At 47.4% G+C, this 19836-nt stretch overlaps 1 protein-coding gene across 1 annotated transcript in view; it reads right to left on the minus strand.

Annotated features, from left to right (window-relative positions):
* The window catches only part of DENND2A (DENN domain containing 2A), a 106936-nt gene that overhangs the window by 19691 nt on the left and 67409 nt on the right, over window positions 1-19836 (minus strand). Inside the window, exons 8-13 of the mRNA XM_039234047.1 lie at window positions 18979-19166; window positions 12463-12572; window positions 11411-11480; window positions 9881-9958; window positions 4103-4243; window positions 2305-2453 (exon numbers count right to left, since the gene is read on the minus strand). Coding sequence (XP_039089978.1) covers window positions 2305-2453; window positions 4103-4243; window positions 9881-9958; window positions 11411-11480; window positions 12463-12572; window positions 18979-19166 — 736 coding nt within the window. The remainder of the gene's footprint in view (window positions 1-2304; window positions 2454-4102; window positions 4244-9880; window positions 9959-11410; window positions 11481-12462; window positions 12573-18978; window positions 19167-19836) is intronic.

The following is a 19836-nucleotide window of genomic DNA, read 5'->3' on the forward strand; positions in this document are numbered from 1 at the left end:
CCCCCCCCCCCCCCCCGCCGTGAGACTATCTCCTCTCCCTTCCTCCGCATTTTCTCTGGAGCCAGGCTGCCCCCGTCCCAGCGCTCCCAGTAACCTCTGGCTTCCTCGGGCAAAGTGACTTAACCTCTGGGTGCTTCTTAGTTTCCTAATAACAGAAGCTATGTGACTGAGTCGTCAGGAGCCTGAAAGAATACAGGTCAAACGCTTCCAAGAGCCTGGCCCAGAGGCAACATCCCAGTGCTCCCAGTGGGGCCTGCTGTCGCCGTCCTCCTCCCAGCCATGCCCATCTTCCGGGACATTTTCTAAGGCTGGGCCTCCCGCAGCCTGACATCTTCAGCCCAGAAGCAAGCTCCTCGGGGGACTATCTGGCTCCATCTCAGTTCCTGATGGGCAGGAGGTTTTACCTGGCTGGCAATCACTTCTAGCCTAGCTAGGCCTTTCTGAGATTCACCGTTCTCCCCTCCCACATGGCCGAGCCTGAGAATTCTACTTCTGGGGCTTCCAGAGAATACAGACAGCTACTAGAATGTCCATGAAATCCGATCCTGGGTTATTACTCCTCAGCTTCCAGAGCCCCAACCTTGAGAACTCTCCTGTCTGAATCCCCCAGCGCCCAGCGAGCCTGGAGAGCCGCCAGTGCCCAGCACCAGCTGCAGCCCGAGCGCCGGCCCGCTTCCTGAGCGGAGCCCAGGTACAGGGAGTGTAACAACCACACGGTAAAAGTGAACAGCTCGCTAAAGGCCACGGTGGGAGCGGGCTGGGAATAGCCAAGTGGCTGTTGTCCAAAGAGGAGCATCACCAAGATGACCAGATGGGCTGGCACGGGACGAGAGGACTGGATTCCATTTCCTACCACATTCCTGATGATCTCCACGTGCATACCTTCTGTCCTTTCCACTCCTCTTTCCCTGTTCCTCTTCCTCCCTTTTGTTTTCCAGACTCTGGAGTCAGATTTCCTCTGCAAACCACAGTTCTTCCATTTTTGTGTTTCGGGCATTGCTTCCCTCCAGATGGACTCCTGGGTTGGCCTCATCTGCTTTCACTGGTTGATGGCCCATCTCTGCCTGGGCCCCACATCTCAGCCCTTGGTGGGGTTTCAGTCACCACCCCTGCCGCTGTGCCCTCACTTCCAAAGCAAAGAAGGCTCTGGTTCGGTATTTTAAAAGGAGGAAAATGCCAGGAACTCTTTTTTTTTTTTTTTTTTTATTTTTCTAGTTCAGAATTAACTCGAATCCCTACCTGTATCTCCTTCTGGCTCTTCCTTGCTTTGTGATATGGGCTTTGCAAAGCACTGAGTGTAACCCATAGGATCTGGGGGCAGCCCACCAAGCGGCAAGCAGGTGCGTGTGATTCTGTGTGATTTATTCTAGCACCGAGAGGAAGGGATGCCTCTGGGATACGCCTGTGCTTTAGCACGGCCCTGCAGCGGGCTGTGAACCATGGCTCCTTGCCTCCCACCGGGCCTTCCTTCCTCTCTGGGCTGAGCCGCAGCAATCTGCTTCACAGATCCTGAAGGTGTCATGCTCGGCCTCCCGCCTCCTTGCCTTGCTCTTCTGCCAGGAGTGCGCTTTCTGCTCGCTCTTAGTCTTAGGACTCAGCCAGGACTGGCTTCCTCTGAGGAGTGACCTCCTCGCTGTCTAGAAGCACTGCTCTGGTAAGCCTTTACCACACGGTGCCGTGTGGTCTGCTCACTTCTAGAACCGAGCCCCCTGCCGGACTGAGAACCAGCAGTACCACTCTGTCTCTTCTGCCCTGAGTGCCTTGGCACACGCCTGAGTGCCCGGTCCCCCGACACATGGCAGAGAATCAGTGCCCCGGCACACAGGCCACGGCTGAGCGCCCCGTCCCCCGGCACACAGCACAGCACCCGTCCCCTGGCACACAGGACACGGCCGAACACCCCGTCTCCCCGCACACAGCCCAGCGCCCCATTCCCCGGCACACAGGACATGGCCAAGCGCCCTGTCCCCCGGCACACAGGACACAGTCGAGCGCCCTGTCCCCCTGCACACAGGACACGGCTGAGCGCCCCATCCCTCTGCACACGGCCCAGCGCCCAGCACACAGTGGAGCGGGTGGAAGGTAGACTGCAAACCAGGTAGTGTGTATGGAAGCACGAGCTTGCCCGGTTTCTCACAGCTGCTGCGCCTGACAAATCTCCACTCTGCGCTGCCCACTGACCCGTGCTCTTCCCTCCGAGGCGCTTCCTCGGCAGTCCCGGGCAATCAGCGGCCCTACACACGTCACGCAGTCCGGGGCTGACTGTCGTTCAGACACTTTGCTAGCAGAGGCCAAGGTTGGTACCTGAGCTTGTCTGCGATGAAGATGACCCTCCTTTCCAGAAGCAGGGAGGCAAAAACACAGAGCAGGTGGCGGACGCTGAGAGTGGAGAAGAGAGACTCAAAGTCTACGTGTTCGAGCCGGGAGTCGAGCGGGCGGCACAGCTCAATCATCTGCAGGGGGAAGAGGAGCAGAGTGAGGAGGGGGCTGCATGCACCGCAGGCCCCGGGGCTCTGAGGCCCTCAGCAGGGGGCACCCACTGTCAGGGGAACAGGGAAAGAAAACAAGGAAGACAAAGCAACTGGGGAAAAGAAAGATCCCGGGAGAGTGGGGAGAGTGGGGTGCGGGTGTACTTGGTGGGGACTCTCTCACAGTGGAGTGTGAGGAAAGTTCGGTTGGAGGCAGGGAGACAGGGTGGCAGAGTCAATGGCCCTTGACCCTGAAACGGCTGGCGGCTCTAGCTGGTGATGACCGATTTGGACCACCTCCTCCCTGGGAGTTCCATGCCTGTTGATACCCCATCACTCAGAGTCCCGGGGGAAAGCGTCTGCCTCGCAAGGGAATACTACCGGCTGCAGTGGAGTCACGGGCTCACACAGAAGGACCAACCAGTCCAAGCAGCTCTTTCAAGATTCACCTACCCTAGAAGGTGTTTCTCGATGAGCCCAACCCCGTACCAATCCCTTCCTTACCACGTGTCTTACAGCTGGTATGCTAGTGGGCACAGCCTCTCGTTCTGTACTTGGTGAAATGTTCCCAAATTCATCTCAAGTCACTACTCCTGTGTGTGTGTTTCTTCTTTTTTTAAAACATTTTTTAAAAAAATGTTTATTTTTGAGACAGAGAGAGAGAGAGCACGCACACGAGCAGCGTTGGGCAAAGAGAGATGGAGACACAGAATTCAAAGCAGGCTCTGCACTGTCCACACAGAGACCCATGTGGGGCTCAAACTCACAAACCATGAGACCATGGCCTGAGCCGAAGTCGGATGCTTAACTGACTGAGCCACCCAGGCATTCCTGCTTTTCTCTTTTAATAGCTGACTCCTTCACAGGCCGATGTGTTACTCTGAGCAGAGCACCTGCCCTGTGTTGCCCGCATCGAGGGGCCCGTTAATGTTAACACCCCTGTGGCCAAGGCTCCTGCGTCTGGTAGAGGACAGTATAAGATTCTCCAGCAACAGGGAGAATGTCCCTCTCTGTTCTGGGAAGGTGAGCTGTTGCAGAATATTCCAGACCTATCCTTTTCCCTCCCCCATCTCAGAGGCGGCTCACTTTTTCAAGGGCTTTTGGAAATAGATATTCAGGCTGAATGGGATGTGCTTTCTGACGTCCACAGGGCCATATAAAGGGAATGGGAAGGATGAAAACAAAGTCCTGTATTAAATCCCAACCCAGCCAAGGAAGGGGACATGCCCCCAAGTCCTAGACAGGTGAATAAAAAGTAGTACCTGAACTTGTCTTCCCTGAAAAGAATCTGTTTTACAATATGGAGTTATAGAGGTGATGGAGACCAAAACCATAAACGGGTTCAAATACAATCTATGAGTGTAATGGGCTATTAAGAGAAGCTGAGGATGTTGAATGCAGGTCCCTGACCTGTGGGGCCAATGTCATGGAAAGAGACACCATACACTGCCACGACACAGTTCTGGGCTTGCTGTCCGGGACTGAATCCTGGAATGGACAGACAGGACTCAGGGTGGATTTCATATGCACCTGAATGTGGCCTCAGGCGATGAGCCAGCCCCTCGCTTGATCTTCTGGGACTTGGCTGTCTGGGCCATTCTCCTCTAGGAGACAATAGGAATCTGACGGCTTACCTCAGTTCCTGATCCTGGCAAGAAGTTCTTGACCACGATGGTCTTTCCCAGTGCTGGGAAGGGCGCCTCCATGACACTCCTCATGAGGGGCTGCACCAGGGCAGGAGAGATGCCTCGCCGTTTTTCCACCTCATCCAAGATCTGCAAGGGGTCACCAAAGCAGCTTAGCTATCCTGACGTCAGGACACCAAGGTACTGCTCTGTTCTCGACGAACGTGGGCCCAGCACAGCGACGGAAGAACCCAGGGGAAGCCCTGCTGTCCTCATCAGGCCAAACTTAAAGGGTCTTTCACCCCATATGCTTTTGTCCCAAATCTCCTCTCTAGGTACCCCTCCTGTGCCTTTGCAGTTCTTTCCACCAAAAGGGTGAAGTTCCCTGACCCCCTTGACTTTGAATTTGGACATGTAACTTACTGGGCTAAGACATGCATTCATAATGGGAGCAATATTGCCCCTAAGGAGAGAAAAATTGGCTCTTGGGGGTGGTGATGAAAAAAACTTAGATATTATAATGGTTTGTAGCCTTTTAAGGGGCGACAGTACATAAAAAGATATACAGTGTATATGTGGAATTAAAATTTCTCTGGGGGTAGCCATCAGGGAAACACAAATCCAAACCACAGTAAGATTCCACTTCACACCCATTAGGGTGGCTATAACCAAACGACACAATAGTAAGTGTTGGCAAGGGAGTGGAGAAACTGGAATCATCAGGCTCTGCTGGTGGGAATGTATAGTAGCGAATGTTTAGCGCATCTGCTAAACAGTCTGGCAGTACCTTTGAAGGTTAAACATAGTGTTACCATATGACTTAGTGATTACACTTCTAGACATTTACCCAACAGAAGTGAAAACATATGTTCACACAAAAACTGGTACATTAATGTTCACGACAGAATTATTCATCATAGCCCAAAAGGGGAAATAACCTAAATGTCTGATGAGTGGATAAACAAAATGTGATATTCCAGTATACGCCATAATCAGCCATTACAGGGCATGAGATACTGATTCACACTCCAGCAGCGATGAACCTTGGAAATACCAGGCTAAGTCAGAGATGCTAGTCACAAAAGGCTACTTATTGTGTGATTCCATTCGGATAAAAAGTCCAGAAGAGACAAATCCAGAGACAGAAAGCAGACTGGAGGTTACTAGGGTTGGGAAGTGACTGCTAATGGGTACAGGGGTTTCTTGCTGGGGTGATAAAAATGTCCTACAATTGTGGTGACAATTATACAACCGTGTGGATGTGCTAAAAGGGTGAATTTTATGGTTTACAAACTTTATCTCAAGAAAACACTTATTCTAAAACGTCTAAATGTAAGACCCTCCATAATCTAGTTGCGGATCAAAGAGTTTTAATAAAAATGCCATTTATAGGGGCACCTGGGTGGCTCAGTCAGTTGAGCATACATTTTTTAAAAGTCTATTTATTTATTTTTGAGAGAGAGAGAGAGAGAAAACACAAACAGGGGAGGGGCATAGAGAGGGGGAGACACAGAATGTGAAGCAGGCTCCGAGCTCTGAGTTGTCAGCACAGAGCCTGATGCAGGGCTCGAAGACAGGAGCCATGAGATCATGACCTGGGCCGAAGTTGGATGTTTGACCAACTGAGGTACTCAGGTGCCCCATCTCTCTCTCTCTCTCTCTCTCTTTCTCTCTTTTAAACGCTTATTTATTTTTAATAGAGGGGAGGGGCAGAGAGAGAGGGAGACAGAGGATCTGCAGTGGGCTCTGTGTGATAGTAGGGAGAGCAGAGAACTTGATGCAGGGCTCAAACTTACTAACCATGAGATCGTGACCTGAGCTGAAGTCAGATGCTTAACCAACTGAGCCACCCAGGTGCCCCAAGCATTAAACTCTTGATTTTGGCTCAGATCTTGACCCCATGGTCTGTGAGATAAAGCCCCATGTCAGGCTCTGGGCTGACAGCACGGAGCCTGCTTGGGATTCCCTATCTCCCTCTCTGCTCCTCCTTTACTCACATTCTCCTTTTTCCCTCTCTCAAAATAAATACATTAAAAAAATCCATTTATAATAATATCACATGTATTGAACTCTTGAAATATGGCTAGTCTGAACCGAGAGGTGTTATAAATATAAAATACTCCATAGACTTTCAAAATATAGAATTAAGAATGTAAAATATCAATGACTATATTGATTAAGTGTTGACATAATGTATAGTATTTTAGCTCTATGGGTTAAATAAAATTTACTATTAAAATTAAAAAGATTGTATATATGGCAGTTCCTCAAAAAATTAAACATAGAATTACCAAATGGTCCAGGAATTCCACACTTAAGGGTATATACCCCCAAAATTTGAAAGCGGGGACTCAGATATCTGAATGGCCATGTTCAGAGCAGCATAATTCACAAGAACTAAAAGGTGCAAACAACACAAATGTCCATCTATGGATAAACAGATAAAGAAAAATATGATACATAGAAGTAATAGACTTATTCAGCCTTAAAAAGGAAGAAAATTCTGACATATGCTCCAATATGGATGAAGCTTGAGGACATATGCTAACGTGAGAGAAGCCAGTCACAACAGGATAAATATATGATTTCATTTACATGAGATCCTGGAGTAGTCAGACTCACAAAGACAGAAAGTAGAATGGTGGGTGCAGGGGTCTCAGGGGAGAAGGGAATGGAGAGATTAGCGCTGAATGGGTACAGTTTTAGTTCACAGATGTACAAAAATTCTGGAGATGGATGATGGCAACAGTTGCACACAACGTGAATGAACATAATGCTAATCAACTATACACTGAAAATGGCTAAAGAAGGGGCGCCTGGTTGGCTCAGTCAGTAGAGCAAAAGACTCTTGATCTTGGGGTTGTAAGTTGTAGAGATTACTTAAAAATAAAATCTTGAGGGGCACCTAGATGACTCAGTCGGTTAGGCATCTGACTTCAGCTCAGGTCATGATCTCCCAGTTTGCTAGTTCGAGCCCCACATCAGGCTCTGTTCTGACAGCTGAGTCTGGAGCCTGATTCAGATTCTGTCTCCCTCTCTCTTTGCTTCTCCCGCACTCATGCTCTGTCTCTCTCTCTCCCTCTCAAAAATAAGTAAACATTAAAAAAATAAAATCTTAAAAAATGGCTAAAATAGTAACTTCTATGTTATGTATATTTTAGCACAACAAAAAGAAAATAGTATGACAAAAAATTAAAAAGAATTTTATGAGGGGAGGCAATGAAAGGGAAAAAAAATCTTTTATTATTTTTTAATGTTTGTTTATTTTTGAGAGAGAGAGGACAAAGCGCAAGAGAGGGAGGGGCAGAGAAAGAGGAAGACACCGAATCCGAACCAGGCTCCAGGCTCTGAGCTGTCAACACAGAGCCTGGAACAGGGCTTGAACTCACGAACCGCGAGATCACAATGTGAGCCAAAGTCGGACATTCAATTGAATGAGCTGCCCAAGTGCCCCACAGGGGGAAGAAAATCTTAAAACATTGGCTGGGGGTAATAAAAAAAAGGATGAAGAACTCTGAGGCAGAAGGTCTAAGCCTAGAAGGTCTAAGCCTCGGCCTTGGAGGCCTCTGCCACAGCCAGGAGAACCACACGCACGGGCTGGCTCACTGTCCACGGAGGATGACAGACATGTGGGCCAGGCCCAACCCCAGCCTTGCAGCCTACAGCAGAGAGGTCAGCCTAGGTCAGCCAGCCTCCAGCCAACCCCAACACATGCGTGAGCCCAGGGGAGCTGAGCTGAGCTGAGCTGAGCTGACCTGCAGGTCTGTAAGAATAAATGATTGCTGCTTTAAGCTACGGTGGTTTGTTACAAAGTGTGACTGTGCAATATTTAATGATATTCCTTTCTTCAGAGATTCTGAGAGATGTTCTTTTTTTTTTTTTTTTAACATTTATTTATTTTTGAGACAGAGAGAAAGAGTAGGTGTGTGGAGGAGAGGGGCAGAGAGAGATGGAGACAGAGGATCTGAAGCGGGCTCCAAGCTGAGAGCAGAGAGCCCGATGCAGGGCTCGAACCCATGAACCTTGAGAGCAAGACCTGGGCTGGAGTCGTATACTTAACCGGCTGGGCCACCCAGGACCTCTTGAGAGCCGTTCTTCTTAAATATCATGCCTCTTTCTTTGTTTTCTGTTTTTGTCTTTTAAGTAGGCTCCAGGCCCAGTGTAGGGCTTGAACTCACAGCCCTGAGGTCAAGAGTTGCATGCTCTACTGACTGAGCCAGCCAGGCGCCTCAATTCCTCTTTCTGTACAAAAGGACAATTTGTCATCTTAGTCATCCTTGTCCCTCACCTGGAAATAGGTCGAGTTTACAGAGATCAGTTGACCAAAGCTGTGTTTCTGGCTCTATCCAGCATATCTGCTGTGTGGTCTTTGGCAAGCAATCATACACGTTCCTACAGCATCCCCGGTAACAAAAACACCATGAGAACACAGAAGTGTACATCATATGGTATGTTAACATGTTTGTTTGCTTGTCGTCCTCTGTCCACAACAGAACAATGGGGCTTGTGTGAATTCTGAAGGTGTCACGGGATGCTGGGGTAGTTCACGCGAGCGGCTCCACCTCTCCCCTTCATAAGCATTCTCTGAGCAGCCACGACTGACCTACAGCCTTATTTCTACATTTAAAATCCCCCTGAGGGGAGCGCCTGGAGGGCTCAATTGGTTAAGCGGCTGACTCGGCTCAAGTCATGATCTCATGGTTCACAGGTTCGAGCCCCATGTTGGGTTCTGTGCTGACAGCTCAGAGCCTGGAGCTTGCTTTGTGGATTCTGTCTCCCTCTCTGCCCCTCCCCTGCTTATATTCTCTCTCTCTCTCTCTCCCTCAAAAATAAAACATAAAAAAAAATTTAAACAACCCAGCTGGGCAAGACCTGCATGAGCAGCAATGCATAACTGCCCTAGAGCCCGCAAATAACCAACTTCAATGTAAAAGGCTTCCCACCTCAGTGGAATGGAGGTAGGAACACAGATACATGGATATCATTCTTTATGTCTAACAGACTTGCAGAGAAGTACAAGTTCTATCAATGCTAGAGGTTATAAGTAGAAGTCAGGCTTCTTCTGAGTGTAAGTGGATGCTGCACAGGAAGTACACTTATTTTGGAATGCTTTTAGGAAATGATGTTTTCCATCCATGGACAGTAGACCTAGGACTTCAGTTCTCAAAAGAAAGCTCAGACTAAAATATATGCTCAAGAAGAATTTAAAATCAATGTAGGATTAGATGGTCATGTCTGGTTAATGTAGGAAATGAATGCTGGATTATACCTAATTTTTAAGATTATCATATATGATAGTAATTAGCTTCTTTCTACCCACCAAATTGGATGAGCCAATTCAATACAGCAATTCCTAGGTGTTGATACGTTGGTTCATCTTCCCAAAGACAGGACCAAATTATATTAAGACTGATAAATTTAGAGTATAATCACAATAATAAATCTCCCACATACATAACACATACATATACATGGATACTTATACATCCGTCCATGGAGGTGGTCTTTCTGTCAGGCAAAAGCTAATATGACAAAAGACAATGCTGAGAAGTATGAAAGTAAACCATAAGGAATATTCTGGGAATATCCTCCACCCCTTCCATCCTCCACTGCGATTACTTTGACTCTCCCCCTACCCCCTTTTCCTGGGCCCTGAACCATCAGCTCTCATTTCCAATATTAGTGACAAGAGAAGTGGGAACGAAAATATGTCAGGATACGCTTAAAAAAATACCAGGAGTCCGGGTATTTCCCATGTCTTCCCTATGCTGAGGCCCTGGTCCTCACCTTTGAAAAGAGGCTGAAGCATCCGAGGCGGCTCACGATGCAGTAAACTTCAGGGAGACGCTTCCCTTTGCCACCAGGCTTTTTGGGGTGAAATGCAAGGAAATCATGAGTGTTACCACTTCAGAGAAGAGAATCCAAACATGTTTAAGTGTCTATCATGTACCAGATGTTCCCACATATTGTACCTTTACCCATACCCCATTTTATAAGTGGGGAGCACTCTGGCCATGTAGTATATATATTTTTCTTCTCTTGAAGGGACCAAATCAAAGGTGTAGCACATACAGTAGGTGCTCAAAATGGCCTTTGGAGCCATAAAGGAAGGAGCAATAAAGGAAGGAGGCTGAACTTGAACCCAGATCACTGTGGTTCCTCTTAAGGAGTGACCCTGAAGCCATATGTTGCTTATTGTAATGATAATTCCAAGTCAGAAATCATTCCAGAAAATCCTTTTTGGAAACTGCTTTTTAAGCTGATTTTCAAACCAAAATGAAAATCAATCTCACTATGTCAAAGTAATGTTATCAAAAAAACTTATTATCCCACTAAACTTTTTATTTTTTCCCCTTAATTTTTAAAATTGCTATCCATACTTTTTATTCACTAATAATTCAACAAATATTTACTGAATATACCTTTTATATGCTGTGCATTATTCTTGATTCTAAAATATATCAGCTTATTTCAAAGACTCAAATACACTCAGTGGGAAATGATTTGCTACTACTGAAGATTTTCAATAGAATGGATCTTGGGCGCTTGGGTGGCTCAGTTGGTTAAGCATCCGACTTCAGCTCAGATCATGATCTCACAGTTTGTGAGTTCGAGCCCCGTATTGGGCTCTGTGCTGACAGCTCAGAGCCTAGAGCCTGCTTTGGATTCTGTATCTCCCTATCTCTCTACCCCTCCAAATTTGTGCTCTGTCTGTCTCTATCTCTCAAAAACAAATAATAAACGTAAAAAAACCTCAAAAAACAAAAGAGTGGGTCTCAAAAAGACAACCTCGGAAATGGGTTAGCATGGTCATTTCATTGGAATCCGATCCTGACTTAAAAAAATTTTTGTTTTATTTTATTTTTGAGAGACAGAGAGACAGAGACAGAGAGAGAGACAGAGAGAGAGAGACAGAGTGCAAACAGGGGAGATGCAGAGAGAGACAGGGAGACACAGAATCCAAAGCAGGCTCCAGGTTCTGAGCTGTTGGCACAGAGCCTGAGGTGGGGCTCGAACTCACGGATGGTGAGATCATGGCCTGAACTGAAGTCGGATGCTTCACTGCTGCCCCTGAGCTCTCTGGGTCTGTGGTAGCATGTTTTATTAGAAAGGACATTTGGCTTAAGGATAGAAAGGACTTTTATTCGGCAAAAAAAAAAGTGGAGCAAGTATTTTCTTTCTAAAGGAGACAGAACTGTTGTTCCTTTCTACCCGTGAGACTTAGGTGAACCCCCAAATCTTCCATGTTTTTAACTCTCCTGATTAACCCGCCCCACGTCCTGCCTCCCCTGCAGACTGAGAGCTGAGCGTACTAACCAGCAGTCTTCGGCAGTAACCGAACCTTCTGCTCCCATCTTCTCCAGTTAAGACAAACGAGAAGGTTTCGCTGTGGTTGGGGAAACAAAAGTGCTTTACAGAGCAGAACAAGACAGAAGACCCGAGATGGTGAGCCATCATGGGACATTCTGGAAGGGGGCCGTCAAAAAGGGCCACTCCCCCTCCTGCCTGTCCATCTCTGTGCAGGGCCTCTGTGCGCTTACAGTTTTGGGGTCTGTGTCAGGGAGAGGGAGACCCAAAGTGCCAGTGTATCCGGAGAGGAATGAGGGATTTCTCTCCACCCTGAGCTCTCGGAGCTTTCCATCACCCAAGCCGCCCTGTCTCCTGAAACCGCAGTCACCGACGGAGCATCTGCCGTGACTCCTGCCCTCCGGGACCTCCAGGCTGAGCCGGCCCCCACTGCTCTAGGGATGTGACTCAGTGAAGGAGCAGCTGAAGACTAGGACAATTCTGTGCCCCCCATTGGAACTGCCCCTGGGGTGACTGCCCCGAGAACTGTCTCCTCAGAGCCACCTGGGGCTCAGACTGCCCTCGGAGACTGCTGGGCCAGCTTCAAGGAACACGGCATCCCTCAACACAGCACACACAGCCTACTGAGTTTGGTCAATTGCTGGAACACCCGACAATGGAAATTTTAGTATGTAACATGTAACAACATGGGTTAAAGCAGAAACGTAAACCTATCACAGTCCGAGTAACAGCTGGATGGGCTATTAATGCTTCTAGGGAAAAGGGACAAGGAAAGTGTGATGGGTAATGTTTCTCTAGCGTCTCTTAGACCAAGAACTACTTTTGCCCTTCACAGAGGCTTATGAGCCAAACACACGCCCACATTCAGGGGGCATGCTTAGCAAGGTGATTTGTATCTTCAGGGAAGTTTTAAAACACAGGGAGGGAAAATCTCTAGCCTGGGGCCCATCAGGATCACTTAAGGTAGGACTGGATTATGGCATCTGCCATCTCTGACGCCGCCCCCCTCCCCCCTTCTTGCCTTAGCTGTTGGGGGTGGGAAGGGAGATGCCAGCACATACCTGGTAAATTGCTGGACAGGAGTCCAATCCTTGGCATCAGGGAAACAGAATTGGGGGATGGCCTTCAGCTGGTCCTCAGCCTCTCTCATGAACTTGAAAGATCTTTCCAACTGTAGAGAAAAGGGTGAGAAGGTTGGAGAATAAACCCCAGCATGGGAGAGAGAGGCAGAAGCTTGGCAAGACCACATCTTCCACCTTCCACCTTCCTAAGTGGAGACCACCACCATAACCTTGGGAAGGGTCGGCAGCTCAGTCTGCTGGGGTCTTTTGTCTCCAGGGCGCTGTCAACTCTATTCTTATGTGGGGAAGTCAGGAGGAAAACACTGGTGTGTTTCAGAGAAATCTTTTTTTTTTTTTAACATTTATTTTTGAGAGACAGAGAGAGACAGAGCACAAGTAGGGGAGGGGCAGAGAGAGGGAGACACAGAATCTGAAGCAGGTTCTAAGCTCTGAGCTGTCAGCACAGAGCCTGACACGGGGCTCGAACCCACAAACCTCGAGATCACGACCTGAACTGAAGTCAGAACCTAACGAACTGAGCCACCCAGGCACCCCTAGAGAAGTATTCTTGATGTTTAACATTCTGGAATATAAATATTTTAATCAAGTAGGAAAAAGTGTTAATAGCAATCCCCTTTGTTTTTAAAAAAAAATTTTTAATTTTCTAAGAGAGAGAGAGAGAGAGAGACAGCGTGAACAGGGGAGGGGCAGAGAGAGGGAGACACAGAATGTGAAACAGGCTCCAGGCTCTGAGCTAGCTGTCAGCACAGAGCCTGACACAGGGTTCAAACCCACAAACTGTGAGATCATGACCTGAGCTGAAGTCAGACGCTTAACCGACTGAGCCACCCAGGCACCCCTACAGCAATCCTTTTCAAATAAGAGACTCATGAATCTGCAAGGCAGAGCCTCAAATCTGGTATTCCAACTTCTGGGCCCAAGAAAGCTGCCTTTCCTCGATCCAGGCAAAGACATTTTATAACTTCTTAGTGAATTCATTCAGTCAAATTACATTATACAGTAAACTTCAATTAATTTCAGTGTCCTTGAATGTCAGAACCAAAAAGAAACTAGGCATTATCCAGTCTGACGTTCCTTTCTTGTTTTTAGTTTTCTAAAATGTTTACTTATTTTTGAGAGAGAGACAGAGTATGAGAGGGGGAGGGGCAGAGAGAGAGGGAAAACACAGAATCCGGAGCAGGCTTCAGGCTCTGAGCTGTCAGCACAGAGCCTGACACAGGGCTTGAACCCACGAACCATGAGATCATGGCCTGAACTGAAGTTGGATGCTTAACTGACTGAGCCACCCAGGCACTCCTTGACATTCCTATTTTAGACATAAGGAAATAAACCCTGATATGCGAAGCGATTTGCCCATGGTCACACAACTAGTGTGGAAACTAGCTAGGAATCTTAATCTCTCTCTCTCTCTGATTTATCTGACATCATAGTCTGGATGAATATCCTCTTATTAAAAAAAAAAACAGAACAAAATTATTAAGTCTGATTCAAGATTTAAAAAAAATTTTTTTACATTTATGTATTTTTGTGAGACAGTGAGACAGAGCGTGAGCGGGGGAGGGGCAGAGAGAGAAGGAGACACAAAATCTGAAACAGGCTCCAGGCTCTGAGCTAGCTGTCAGCACAGAGCCTGATGCGGGGCTCAAACCCACAAATTGTGAAGTCATGGCCTGAACTGAAGTTGTACGCTTAACCGACTGAGCCAATCAGGTGCCCCTAATTAAATATTTTTTTTAATGTTTTTTTTTTTTTTTATTTCTAGGAGAGAGAGAGAGAGAGAGAGAGTGTGAGCAGGGGAGGGTCAGAGAGAGAGGGAGTCACAGACTCTGAAACAGGCTCCAGGCTCTGAGCTGGCATTCAGCACGGAGCCCGACGCGGGGCTCGAACCCACGAACCGCGAGATCATGACCTAAGCGAAAGTCGAACGCTTAACCGACTAAGCCACCCAGGCGCCCCCCTAATTAAATATTTTTTAAAAAATATTTATTTATTTACTTAAAAAAATTTTTTTAATGTTTTATTTATTCTTGAGAGAGAGAGAGACAGCATGAGCAGGGGAGGGTCAGAGAGAGAGGGAGATACAGAATCTGAAACAGGCTCCAGACTCTGAGCTAGCTGCAGCACAGAGCCCGACGTGGGGCTCGAACCCACGAACCATGGGATCATAACCTGAGCTGAAGTCAGATGTTTGACCGACTGAGCCACCCAGGCGCTCCTTATTTATTTACTTTTGAGAGAAAGCGAGCACAAGGAGGGGAGGAACAGAGAGAGAGAGGGAGACAGAATCCAAAACAGGCTCCAGGCTCTGAGCTGTCAGCACAGAGCCCACTGTGGGATTTGAACTCATGAACCGTGAGATGATGACCTAAAGTCAGATGCTTAACAAACCGAGCACCCAAGTGCCCCTAAAGTTTATTTTTAAAGCCATGTGTTTACTTATTTGTGCATGAACGGGAATCTGTGCTTTGCACCCTATTCCACAGACCTGCTTAACAACAGTGTGCATGCAGCTGACAGCACTGTACACACACTTGGAAATGCTGGGGAGCTGAATTTTGGGCTACAGATTTTTGTGCCACATTGTAAGTGAGGTACTATATGTATAAGTTTGGGAAACAAAAAAGAATAATTAGTAACTAGCAAGTTTGTTTACAAATTTGTACTTCTAAGGTGTTGGGAAGGATTGCTGGCTTCTGTTGTTATTTTATTTTAAATTTTATTTATCTTTGTGAGAGAGTGAGAGCGCGGGGAAGGGTCAGTGAGAGAAGGAGACAAGACCCAAGTGGGCTCTGCAATGACAGCAAAGAGCCTGATGTGGGGCTTGAACTCACCAACTGTGAGATCATGACCTAAGCTGAAGTCAGACATTTAAAGACAGCCATCCAGGTGCCCCTGTTGTTACTGTTATTGACAGGTTTATACTTGTTATATTTTCTTTATTTCTTTATTTTCCTTTATTTATTTTATTTTTTTAAGATTTTAGTTTTTGAAGTAATCTCTAAGCCCCATGTGGGGCTCAAACTCACAACCCCAAAATCGACAGTCATGGGCTCTACTGACGAAGCCAGCCAGATGCCCCTAAATTCTCTTTGTAAACAGTTAAAGAAAAACAAATCATGCTAAAGTTATCTTCAGTAATTTGAAGTATCAGGTATTTGAGGTCAGTGGAGGCTGAATTTCTGAAGTTAGAAAACTGTAATGTCTAGTCTAAAATCTTTCTATAATATTTTCCATCAATTTCTTTTTTTGTTTCTCATAGCCTGTCATTGCCCTTTGCAGACAACTTCCGAACTCTGCAGACCAGCGCTGCGGAGTGCTTCCCAGACGATCTACAAGCCTTCCCAAGGGCACCATGTCAGAGGGAGGAAGTCTCTAAAGAGAGTATCCAAAGGAACAGAACACCAGGCTGATTTTCTTCAATTTGAAAACCTGGATGGCTCAGTCGGTTAAGCGTCCAACTCTTGGATTGAGCTCAGGTCATGATCTTGTGGTTCGGGGATTCGAGCTCCCCACAGGGCTCTGTGCTGACAGCTTAGAGCCTAGAGCCTGCTTCAGATTCTGTGTCTCCCTCTCTCTCTGTCCTTCCCCTGCTCGCGTTCTGTCTCTCAAAAAATGAACAAACATTAAAAAAATTTTAAACAAAAAAAATAAAACCTATTTCTAGTATGATTCCCTTTAGGCTAGAGCAATCATAATTAAAGTTGCTACTAATATTAATGGTTGAGACAACTATCAATGAATGAAACACAGGCACCATTTACAGACCTAAAGCCAGTCATTAACTGTCCTTTGGTTTTCGTTCTTCAGAATCAATAGTCACTATGGAGAGAATCATGGTTCCCTCTTCCATCCGTGGTGAAACATAACAAACGAGATTCCAACTAGTCCACGAGCAGTTTTTGACTTGATAATTCACTAGCTCAGACTGTTGCCAAAGAATAATAATAATTCTCCCTTGGACAATCTCACGGAGAGGCAAACACCTGCTGGGTGTAGTTGTTGGAAGGGGGTCATTAGTCATCACAGAGTGAAGGACCATAAACTCTAAGGAATACGAAAGGAAGGAACAATGACATTTTTCCACAGTGGAAACCTTCAGAGAACTAAAGAGTAGACCTTATAGGGAGGCAAGTTCCAGCACTTTTTGACATGGCCACCCGTGTGGATGCACGTGCACTCGGATCACATGCACAATACATGTATGTACATGTGTACACACATGTGCCTACATACGCTATCATCAACATAGGAGTTATCAACCATATGTGCACACAGGCGTTCTTATATGCACACAAACCCATTTGCAGGAAGTGAGGCACGAAGAGTTCTCTCACTGATACAAGCGATCATAAATGGCTGAAAAATGGCCCCATCTCCATGAAGTGTTATAAAGATAATTACATGATATCAAGCAATTTAACGGAACATGGCAGGTACGATCTCTAGTGTGCAAATATGGAGGGGGAATCTTGGTCAAGGTGACTCTAGAAGTGAGGGACGAAGACCATAAGAGAAAGTGAGAAGCGAGGAGAAAGAAGGAGGAAGCAAAGGCAAGAAGATATAAAATAGGCTGATCTGCAAAAATGCAAGCACAGAATGATCACATCACATTCAAATAGATACGTAAAGAAACACTGGCAACAAGATACATTTCCAACAGAAAGAGATTGGTTAAATAGGTAGGGCATATGCACATAACAGAGCTTTATATAATTTAAAAAAATGTTTTAGAATTTATATGAAATGTTTATAAATAATGATACATTTAGAAAACACCATGCAAAGATTATACAATGTACAATATCAGTTTTGTTAGAAAATTACACTCTGAGGGGGTGCCTGGGTGGCTTAGTTGGTTAAGTGTCAGGTTACGATCTCATGGTCGATGAGTTTGAGCCCCGTGTCAGGTTCTATTCTGACAGCTCAGAGTCTGGAGCCTGCTTTGGATTCTGGGTCTCTCCCCCCCACCCCCCCACTCCCCGCTCTGCTCTTCCCCTGCTCATGCTCTGTCTCAATGTCTCTCAAAAATGAACATTAAAAAATTTTTTAAAAAATAATTAAAAAAAAAGAAAATTACACTATGAGAAAAGTCTGGGAAGAAACTTAACAAAATGCTAACAGCGATGATCTCTGTGGAGTGGGATTATAGAGGACTTTTTCTTGATACATTTCCAGATTAGTCCCCTTTCCAACAATGACTATACATGTTTCCGCTCAAAAGTTTTATGCGGATGTCTAAGAGCCTGGGGATTCTAGGCTGGAAACGACAGGCATTCAATAGTTATGGTGATTCAATCGGTAATTCATGAACTAATGCCTTTACTCCTGAAACACTGATTAAATATTGCCATGTGCACAGCACTGCTAGGCCCCGAGGGAAGTAAACAGAAGGAAACACAGTCCTCTCTGGCCCGAGTGCTCGCTCCACGTGGGCTTCACCTGAATGTGAGCACACCATGGCTTCGGGGCTTTAGGGGGACCATCCTGGAGGTCAGTTGCAGAAAGGCGAACAGAGCGAGCCTGGAGGCCCGGTGCCCATCATTTCCTTCACTGATACCTAGTTTCCACCCTAAACTCCAACGGCAGAACCCGACTGCTGCACTGGGCCACAGTGGGCGGGACGAAGGACGCTGTAGGGAGGTAGCAGCAGCAGGAGGTCCTGGGGGGACCAGGACGCGCCCTCCCTCCCCTCTTCCTGCCTCTGAGCACCTTCGTTGCCTGAACGGCACGGCACGTACAGTGTCACAATCTGCCTCAGGAGTCGCTGTGTGCTTTTCTTGTGCCCTCTTGTCAGAGCGTCAGCTTCTTAAGGACAGAAAACATATTTTGCTCATCTTTGTAATGACGGGGCCAAATAGAGAACAGCCTGAATGTAATAGGGTCTCGGTACATTCTGGACTGAATTGAATGTGGTGCGGCCTCTTTAATAGTGATGTCAAAGCCCAAGAATGATATACGTATTATTGGCCAGGCTGTATTAGGCTTTCTGAGTGCCGGTGCATTTTGGGTACCTGACTTAACATATGGGAAGGCCAGGTCCACGCAGCCACGCAGCATGATAGGATAGGACAGGATCCCGGTGCACACACCCAGAGATGCCCGGTACCGGCACAGATGTTCAGCAAACACACCCTCCCTGAGGAGAGTCATGAGGCTGATGGGAAAGACGCTTCTAGGATGGCCTGGGAAGAGACGTGGCTGGAGAGGGAGACGGGGAGGATGCAGAGGCTGGTATGGTCAGCACAGTGATCACAGGAAGTGAGTCAGTGTTTCTGTCCATACTTTGGAGTCTCTGAATCTGTCACCTCTTGGGACCTCCCAAGTTCTCCAGCAGCAGCTTTTTGCATTTGATGTACACTAGTTACGACGCGTGTTCACGATCCCAGACACCGAGCATTCCTCAGACTCCCGCAGCTCCCGGAAACCACGAGTGCCAGCGAGAAGTTGGCAAGAACGCCGCCGTCCCGTGGTGGGCCACCCAGGCCCAGCCCGTACCTTGAGAGGGAACTGCTGGGTCAGTTCTGGCACATACGCGGCCCCGGCCTGCTTCTTGTGCAGGGACACCACCACGAAGTACTCGAACAGCTGCCTCTGCTGGTACTCCATGAGCTCCCGGTCCAGGGACGGGTACCTGGGAGCCTGCTTCAGGCGTGACTTCACGTGGACCAGGCGCTGACTGTGAGCTAAGGGGAGAGGGACAGTGAGTGCCTGTGAGCGACTCCCTTCCTAACGAGGCACAGAGCATGACAGCTTGTGCGGTTCCCAGCTCAGAGTGCTCCTTCCAATCCTAAAAAAGTGTTCCCGCATTTAATGAATTAGCTCAAGACTCTTCGTTTGGGGTCCCTGCCAAACTTCGGGGTGGAGACACATTGGATAGGCTGCCGGGCTCACGGGGGTGCCGAAGCCTGGAGCCTGGGGCTCTGCTCAGCCAGGGTGTGCCGTGTGGACTTGGCGCAGCGGCGGGAGTCCTCTCTGCATCCCTCTGTCAGATGGGGTGGGGGACACGGACTCCTCCCCTCACTGATCTCCTTCATCTTTCAGTCTGTGGGATGTGACAAAATCCAGACCATGGGGCTTTTGGGGCGGGGAACTTTGTAAACATGTGTGTGACAGAGTGGGCAGAGACATGACTAAGTCAGGGGCTTCCACTCCGCTTCCCTCCTGCCATCATTCTGTGTGATGGAAATGGACTTGCTTCATCCTCCAGGATGGGCCCCCATCACCTCCCTCGGCAGCCCTGGGCTATGGCTTTCTTTGGCATCCCTCCTGTGCCCCCTGGGTCTGAGAAATTGTGGAAAACTCACCAAAGCCTATACTGAGGTCCCTGAATTTAGGTCTACAGAGACCAATGAT

The sequence above is a fragment of the Hyaena hyaena genome, unplaced genomic scaffold, assembly GCF_003009895.1.
Source record: "Hyaena hyaena isolate Hyena2069 unplaced genomic scaffold, ASM300989v1 scaffold_82, whole genome shotgun sequence".
NCBI lineage: Eukaryota > Metazoa > Chordata > Mammalia > Carnivora > Hyaenidae > Hyaena > Hyaena hyaena.